The sequence below is a fragment of the Thalia democratica genome, chromosome 3, assembly GCF_965202585.1.
Source record: "Thalia democratica chromosome 3, ktThaDemo2.hap1.1, whole genome shotgun sequence".
NCBI lineage: Eukaryota > Metazoa > Chordata > Thaliacea > Salpida > Salpidae > Thalia > Thalia democratica.
The window spans coordinates 47930436-47940245 of NC_139167.1; the positions used below are offsets into that span (position 1 = coordinate 47930436).

The 9810-nt window shown below is 24.5% G+C and overlaps 1 protein-coding gene across 1 annotated transcript; it reads left to right on the plus strand.

The window, feature by feature from the left end:
- Nucleotides 1-4310: 4310 nt before the first annotated feature.
- LOC145831463 (ferritin heavy chain A-like) lies at nucleotides 4311-6427 on the plus strand. The gene is made up of 4 exons (XM_082938733.1): nucleotides 4311-4467; nucleotides 4879-5025; nucleotides 5331-5453; nucleotides 6155-6427. The coding sequence occupies exons 1-4, from the start codon at nucleotides 4384-4386 to the stop codon at nucleotides 6287-6289; spliced, it is 489 nt and encodes a 162-aa protein (XP_082794859.1). The 5' UTR covers nucleotides 4311-4383; the 3' UTR covers nucleotides 6290-6427.
- Nucleotides 6428-9810: the final 3383 nt, after the last annotated feature.

The following is a 9810-nucleotide window of genomic DNA, read 5'->3' on the forward strand; positions in this document are numbered from 1 at the left end:
AAGTTGACCCATGATGCTATTTGTCTCCGTGCAATTTTATTACCTCGTGCAATTTAGACCCGTTCCCATTAAAAACAAATAAAAAAAATAAATAAATAAATGTTTCAAAAATTTTGACTAAAATAATGTACAAACTTTTTACCAAACAAAATTTATTCTCATTGAAATATGCTATAACTGGTTGATAACAACTTATTTACTTTCTCATATTAAGAGTATCTTATATGAGATAATTAAAACACACGCGAATTTAATAGTAAAGCTACAAAAAAACAAAAATGTTGGACTCGATACTAGGGAGTTGTAGTATATTAAAGGCGCATGAAACTGTAAGACTCCATCAACACAACTGAGGGACTTCATATTTCTTAAGAAAACCAAAAATGGTTCAACTTTATTTTTATGAGTAGTTTTATTATATAAAATAAAATTAGCTGATTGTAATACAATAATAACCTAAAGTTGACTACTAATTGACACTGTTGTACTGTAAAAGTGTATATTGTATTATTTTCATCGAGTAAATAAATACATGTAGTAGAACTAAGCTCATAGCTTTACATATAAATTAGATTTTTTTTTATAAAACACAGCATAAATCTATCAAAATTATATGACAAAAGAAATTATTTCGAAATAATATTGTGTTTTGTACTTTTTGCTAAACAGAAGTTTACGTTGTACTTAAAAACGAGTGAAATTACTACAAAAGTTTTATTTTGTATCTAAAATCTCAAAAAATTTAAACTAATATATCTTATAAAATGTTTCTAAGTTATTTTTTATTTTTTTGTCGAGAAAAAACTTTATTTTTTGATAAACATTTTTTTTTGAAACCTCAGGCTAGGATTAAAAAAAACTAAAAGTTTTTAAACGAGTCTGGTAATAAATAAATCAATAGATTTTGGTTTCTTTTTGGTTAATGATGACGTAAAAAGTATAAATGCTTAAATGATGAAGGTAAAAAGTTAACTTTATATCAACTAAAAAGTCGACTCTAACTTTAGGTTTTAAAAAGTACGCATATTAATTATTGAAATAGTTTATTGAATAATAAGAAAAAGCGCTCAAGAGTTTGTTCTAAGAACCTGACGTACAAGAAACCTTTCCGATTATTGAGTTAGACTCCACGTGTACAGTTTAATACCTTGTCCAATACTTTAATATATTTTGACTTTGTCAAAAAGTTTGAACAAAATGTCAAGTTATATTATATAATTTTTTAGAATAAGTTTAACTACTCAAAATATGTTATTATAAATAAACACTATATAATAATAATAGTGTTTATAGTTTAATTCAAATTGTAAGTTTGTAAAAAACTTACTATTTAAACATATCCTTCACTAGCATAGAACTTCTTTAAAGCGCTAGAAGAAACCAATTTCTAGGTTATGTAAAAACTTAATAAGTAATTGATTATTTAAAAGTTAAATTAAGTTATACTACTTAAACTTATATACTATTTAATGTTTGAATTGAGATAGTAGTTTGATGCCGTTGATTAGAAAAAACTGAGTTGTTTCAAAGATAACAAATTTATTTTTGTTTATGTTCCTTTAGTTTATAAGCATAAAACGATTTTAAATAAATTTTGTATGTGCTGCTTTTAATAATTAAGATAAATAAAAAAAAAAACGAACGCAATGCAGTAAATTATTAAACTCTAAGTTATTACTTAATGCTTCTATTATTTTGTTCAAGTCGTAAAACATGATAGCTTTACAAAAATATAGGTATATGTATATGTACTTGATTTAAAATTTGTTTGTGCAAAATTACTTGTACATATAACATTACAAAAATAAAACTAAAAAATTAATCCTAACACTTATTCTACAATTATTAGTATTTTTATTGGAAATAAATAATTCTAATTTATTAACTATAAAGTTTAGGTAAAAATAATCAAAACACTTAATAAAAATTAACTATTTTTAAAACTACAATTTATTACCTACATATCGTTTTAACTCCTTTATAAAGATATTATGAGAAATTAAAATCATTACTTTCTTTTATTAAATTACTTAAGAAAAAAACGGAAACTCCAAAACCTTCCATCTTAAAGTATTATCGTATTTCTTTTATTAAGTCTTTAATTTGAAACATATTAATCTCACATATTTTATTAGAATTATACAGACACTGATTTTACATGTGTTTCAGATTTGATATTTATGCTTTGTTTTGTTCTAATAATGTTTTGCTCTACTATATTTATAAAACATTGAGTCGAACACTTTAAACCAGATTTAAATATTGCAACATGTCATCTAATTAAAGAAATACATATATAACTAAATATATAGTTTTTGTTTAGATGTTAATTATGATTTTAAGTTTTGAAAGCTACTGTTTTTTAAGTTTTATTTTTATGTTTTTTTTTTTCAAAGTAGTTCGCAACATAGTGCTTGCTGTTAAAATGTTTAAAAAAAATTCTGCAGTAACAATTTAAAGAATCACAACTGAATAAAGATCGAAGTAAAAAGTTTAAAAATAAATTTATTTTTCTATTGATCGGATTTAGTTAAAAATACCTTAAACTTTTTTAATACTGTTCTTAGAAAACGATAAGTTTAAAGAATAAAAGTTGTCTTTTGTAGTATAAATGTTAAAATTGATCTTGCTTTATTAAATTTTAGTTGATACATTAAACTATCTAACCACGATTTTTCACAAAGTAATTCTAACATTAGTGCTAAAAATATAGAATACATCCAAATCAATCTTTAAAAACTAAAAAACAAGTTTGAAATCAAAGTTTTTAATTTTTAAATTAAAACAATATTTTTAGTATAATTTTCCTGTTTTTTTATCAACAAAGCAATGTTTCACTCCTATATTGGGATATAGGAGTGAAATATGTTTTTATTGATAATAAACTGTAAAAATAAATAAAAATCTCCTTAAAGCTAATTAAGTCGAATACTTTGAATTGTTTGATTTAAAACAAATTACAATATAATATTTACATAAACAAAAAATTCTAAGCTCAGTGTAAGCTTTTGTTTAAATTTTACATAAAAAAGTTATCCTTAATCAATAGATTTCGGTTTGCTGCGTTATTGTCGACAGTGAGCAAAACTTCTCATTATCACTCTTTTTGGCGCTATAGTGAAAGGATTTTTATTACTGGACAAAAAAACTGCTGACTTATAATGTATGATTTTAAAAATAAGTATTTATCAAAACACTGTAATATTTGAATAAGTTTAAACCTTTCTACACAATGAACTCCTTTATTTTTTCAGATCATTAAAAAAAAAAAAAACTATTTAAGTTATCAAATAAAAATTTTTGAAAACATATTTTGTACTTATGAAGCTGTAAACAAAAGTTTAAAATTTAGTTATGAGTTCTATACAATTAAAAAGAATAACTAAAATTTTATACAATAAAAGTAAATTAATATTTGCAAACATTTTTTGATAAATACAAAACATCTTTTTTTTTTTACTTTAGATTTTTTTTCAAAATGAATAATATAGCTGTTAAACACTAAAACATGCTACAAACACTGTTGTTAAACAGAAGTATAATTACAAATACATATATGAATAAATTTTAATTCAAATCCAAATAGTTTACGATTTATATGTATAAAGTTATTGAACATATTTTTTTTATGTAGAATATCATAACGATGTCATAAGAGACATATTCAACTTATTTAAGTAGTCTTCTTTCTAAGTTCTGAAATTATGATTTCAAAAAAGTATCGAGTAAAAACGTAAAAAATTATAAACCCAATATACTTTTACACCCGTTTTTTATATTTATATCTTAATATAAACAACAATAAGTCGTTATGTAATCTTTAAAAATATTTTTTTTTGAAACTAAAAGTCGCAAAGTTCAAACATCATATGATGTTTTTTAAATATTATGATAACAGTTTTTATTGCTTCCTTTTGGAGCAAAAACCGCTACTTTCGGTTGCGTGGTTTTAATTCAACCAATAAACTGCAATTTTATAGCTTCAGGTCGCCTCATGACGATAAAAGAGCAAGGAGGAAAAGATAAAAACTTATGACTGAGCAATGTGAAATTTTGCTCACTAATGCCACGTTGCATTTTTCAGTCGATAGTGAAGAGGAGAATGACTCAGCATTATTTCAAGAGTATATAAGAGGTAGTAGGCGAGAACCAACAGCGTATTTCAGCATTTCGTACAACTGTCGAATTTTCAGTCAAACGTTTAGGAGTGTTTGTTACGATTAACAAACATTTAGTTAGTTTGAGCGTCTAATTTTTTGCATTAAATTAGACTTGAAAAGTAACTATATTATCTTATTGTTTTAATTTGTAAAGTCTAAATTATTTATTATTAACAGTTAATTAAGTTTTAGTTCTTACAGTAAGTAAAAATTAAAAAGTACAATGGCACTAAGCAAGTCCTGTGAAGACAAACTTAACTCACAAATAAATGCGGAACTCGAGGCAGGGTATTCTTACCTTGCATTGGTTAGTTGGCCTTGAAATATTTTTTAAATTTGAAACTAAGTTTAGCATTTTTATCAGTTTTTAATGAACTTTAATTAAGTGTACATAAGGCTGTTAAAAAAAACAGGGTAAAAATAAATAATTTGGTAACTTATTTTATTAAAATTTAAAACAATTTTTTATACTGTATTCTTTTTATTTATTTAAGTTTAATAGAAGTTCAAACTATTTTCTTAGTAAGCAATTAAAGTTTATTTTTATAAGTATACCTATTTATAAATATGCTTCAATTAATTTTGTTTGTAGAAATTTTTCTAAGCATTAAACTTTTACAAAAAATAAGTCTTTTGATTATAATTTTCTTAACTAAATAATTTTTTACAAAAAGTCAGTTTTTCATATGCTCTAAATAGCTAATATATATTTCTACAGAGTCAATATTTCAGCAGAAGCGATGTTGCTTTACCGAACATTGCAAAGTTTTTTGAAAAAAGTTCAGACGAGGAGATGCAACATGCTAAAAATTTCATCGAGTATCAAAATAAAAGAGGAGGAACTTGCGTGTTTACAAATATCAAGGTTAGTACTGATTTTTTAAAACAGACACATCGTAAAAAGATATTGTGCTCCCACAACTTCCAAGCAAAACAAATAGCTTTTTAAAATTTAACATCCATATAACCTATCAACTAAACTCTTTTAAAATTTTTAGTCGTCGTGTTTAAACAAAATTGTTAAAATCAGATATAATTTTGAAATTTGTTTATACACTCTTAAATAAATATTAAAAAAAGTATATTCTGGAAGAATATTTTTTTTTGTAGGACTGTTTTGAAGTATACACAAAATTAAATAAAATATATTCAATACAAAAACACTTACAGGCTTATAACGTGCCAAACGATGGCATATCAGCTGAATGTGCTTTCAAAAAAGCTTTGGAATGGGAAGAAAAAGTACAAAAATTGCTTATTGAATTACACGACTGCGGAGAAAACGACCCTCATGTTAGTTTTTATAAGAGATAAATCTTACATAAAGTAAAATATTTAAAGATTTATTTTTTATGTTTATTTGTATCATAAATAATGTTAAAAAAAAAACTGGTCTAATTCAAATTTAACGCAGAAAATATTCTTTTTAACAACCATTTCTTACACTAATTATAACTGAAAGGTAAAAAAGCATAAAAAAGTTTGGTCTAAGGACTTGGTGTTCGAAAGAACATTTCAGTCGTCGTACACCAGAATAACATAACTAAAACAAAATTATACTTTTTATTTGAAAAAAAAGATTAAAAGGTTATTACTTACGGAGTACTTCGAATTTGTAGTTTCTAGTGACCGATATTAATAGATTTTATATGGACTACAAACAGTTAATTAATTTCGAATGGTTTAAATGTAGTGTATGTTAGACTATACAACTAGCTAAGTCATTTCACTACGTAAACTAACATACTTAGTCAGTACCTACTAAAATAAAAAATAAATTACAGCTGTGGAAAATGGATATGAGATATTTGAACAACTCAAAGTTTGCATACACCAAAAATTGTAGTTTAAAATGGTTCTAGCAAAATTTTTTGAACATCTGTAATGTAAACAGAAAAAATACTATTTAGAGTTTTACTACTGTCTAACTAAATATTGAAAAAGACTGGCAAAATGATACTTAATTTAAATTTAGAACACATTTATTTTTACAGCTCCAGGACTACTTAACTTCAAACTTTTTGGATGAGCAAGTAGAAGCTCTTCATATGCTCAATTGCAAGATCACAAAGCTTAAAAGAGTTGGAGATAAGGTTGGATTGTACATGTTTGACCGGGACTTGGAATAGACTTTTTCAGTTGATTTCGTTTTTCTTTTCATACTTTTTACTAATCATAAAAAACACTTTTTTAACAGAACTTAACTCTCATTGTTTCAATCTAAACTGTTTTTTTTTCATCGCTTTAAATAAAAAAATACTTAAATAGTTTTGTGTTTAAACTAAGTTTTACAAACAAATAGTAAGCAAGAAAGTTCAAAAACAAATGGTATTTTTGATAAAATTGAATAGTATAAGCCGTTTTCACCTAAAAATATATATTAAACTTAGTCAGGTGTGTGTTGATCCATGTAAAAAATAAAATACTACTTTAATTCAAATCTAAAAATGTATAAGTTATATGTAAGTAGTTAATTCATTTTCAAACAAATTATATTTTGAATTGGCTTAAACTTCACTAAAACAGTTGTAAATTATTAATGTAAACTAATTATACCTCTAAATTGGATTAGCTATAGTGTTTTATAAAGTGTTAATTCTGTTCTAACCATCTGCAGACATTAAAAAAAGAAATATTTATTTATATCATGATTTTTTCTATTAGTCATATTTTATAAATTTGTTATCTTAATTCAGAAAGAAATCCAAAACCATCGCATGTTTACATTATAACAGATAAAAACAACTTATTGAACTTTTTGGTAACTTAAATAAAAATTAATTATTTTAAAAAAAAATAACAAATAAAACTTTTCTTTTTAACCAACAAATAAAAAGCACTTAAGTTTTATACTTAAGTATGTTAGCAATTTAATACTGCCAAAAGTTTTTAAAAAACTGAAACATTTTATTGTAACTAAAATTTTTACTAAATAATAGTATGTCTTTACATTTATAATAGAACTACTAAATAGGCTGTTTTGATTTAAGTAACAGTTGTAGATAAACGTATATAATGGGGTTTGTACTTTAGAAAACAGTATGCAAAGAGTAGCCTTTAAAAGAAAGTTAAAGTTCGTTTTAATTATATTCAAAACATATACCGTTTTAGAATATAAAAGCACAGAGATCAAAGAAAGAATAATTTGAAAACTGATTCGTTTACATCTCTTTGAACTACAATTTTGTTATTCTTCAGGCTGATATAGTTTATATATACATTTTCGAAAAACAACTAATGTTTAGATTTTTTTTTAGGTGTGGTAATATTGAACTCATTTAGAAATTGATCTCATTTTAAAACTTGGAGCTGATGCTTTTATAACTTCTGACATTTTATTTCCATAAGGTGTTTTTAAGTACAAAAAAAACTTTGGTGACAAATTTATTTGTTTTTAAATTAATCAATTAAAAGACATATATATTTTCAAAAATCACATAAGTGCCTACTAATAGTTTTAAAAAATAATGCAAAGTTCATGTGTTTTGCAATCAATCATATGTCAATAAATATTTAAAATTTCAACAAGTTTGAAAACAACGAAAAATTAAAACTTAATAAAACTGTTTAAAAAAACCATATTGTGTTATTTTTTAAGGGTGTTATAGTTCCATAAAATTACTAAAAAATTTTAGAGCTTTTTTTTAACATTAAGACTTAGAACTTCTTAAATATATGACTTTTTATGATAGTTAAAATTATAATAAGTTTTCAAGGAAAGAACATGTACAGTTAAAAAAAAATTTAAGATGATTGACCACCTAAATAAAGGTAGAAAAATTTATAAAAATTCGGTATTCCGCACTTTTTTGATATTTTAAAATATCTATTTTAAAATTCAAAACTTTACTTAATCAAGGTGTCGTGAAGCTACAAAACTTGTCGTCAATGACCTTTTTTATATAAAGCGGTTTTGCATTCAAGTTCAATACAAATAAAACTTAGCATAAGTAAAACAAAAGCTTATTCATCTGTTTGATGCATTTTTCATTCTTGCGAAACTTCCATATAACTTTCTGATTGATTTTTGTTGACAATATTTTGTGAGCTTGTCCTTATAGACACAGAGCTTGTTTTTGATTTAATCAGTTGATTGACTTGAAATACTGTTATAAGTAGTTCAAGTTAAATAACAATCTTAAAATAATTTAAAACTTATTAATTTGTAAAAAGAATATAGCCAGTATTTATTTCGGCCATCATCAACGAAGTTGAGATGTTTTATGCAATCGATAATAAACAATGAACTTTACCGCAAGATCAACAACAACAGCATCCGAGACAATCCTACGACCGGTTTCGTCCAAGGGTTACATGACAATTCAAATTCGGACAATTCAAATTCTTAAAAAATCATTTAAAACACTATATCTCAAAAAGTATTATAAAATTTAAAAAAATAAAAAATACATATGTAGATCTTATTACAATCTACAAGCCACTTTCTGTTCTTTGCAAAATCTTAAATATTTTTTAAGTTATCTTAAAATTACTAAAAATAACTATGTTTTTTACTTTATCTAAGCCATATCTCAAAAAATATTCAGTGTTTTGCAAAATTAAAAAAACGTCTTTAAGATATTAATAGGACCTACATATAATTTTTTTATATTTGACAAATATACATTACTTTTTTAGTTGTGACCCTTTCAATTTTGTCGGAACTTGAATTGTCCAAATTTATATAGTCGTGCACCTATACAAATAAAAGCTTAAGTAATAAGAAAAAGGTATCCATATTATCTTAACTTAATACTATGTACTCAATAAATAACTTCTACAATCTTTCCACTACTACTTTTCTTACCTAAAGATAATAATATAATATCTACAAAAAAAAAGCGGTTAGTGCGATTAAGTAGGATAATTAGATAATAAATTACAGCTTGCATGATTAATAAGTCTTTTTAAGAAAACAAATTCAAATAAATTGAAGATACCTTGATTTTTTTTATAAATAAAAGTTATACATAAGATTAGAAGTACTTTCTAACATAGAGCTACTAAGTAGAGCAAACCTGAAATAATAAAGAGTTAGCACAAAATTAAAAAAAAAAGGTTAAGAAAAGCGAAACAAAAAAAGTAAGAATACTAAAGCAGTGCTTCTGAACCTTTTTCTAGTGGCGGAACCCTTTTCCTAATTTCAACTTTTCCGCGGAACCCCTAATTTAATTTTACATAAATGTTTAATATAATATTTACTCAAAACCAAAAGAATTTCAGTGAAAAACTAATTTTTTAGCAAAACTATATCATTGTCAGAAATTATACCAATTGTAATAGTATTAAGTCGAGTCAAACTCAAAGTGCGCCAGAGGCAATAGGTATTTTATGATTCTATAATAAATAAACGAAAGCAAACATGATTAATCGCAACGTCATAAAAATCATTCCTTGCATAATAAAAACAAAATGAGAGCTACAAACAATAACGAAATAAACATGAACCTAATCGAATTCACAGATTACTGTAATAAACAGGTAAAATGCCTAACGAAAATTAAATAAAAAACATTTAGTGCGAAACTTGAACTTGTCTCTTAGCAACAAGCATGTCAATGCGCGACTGGATTTTGGATAGACTGAGACGGAGACAGGTAGATAAGGTTGGAGTCAGCATACAGTTCTTTTGCTTCGTTTTAATGTTTGT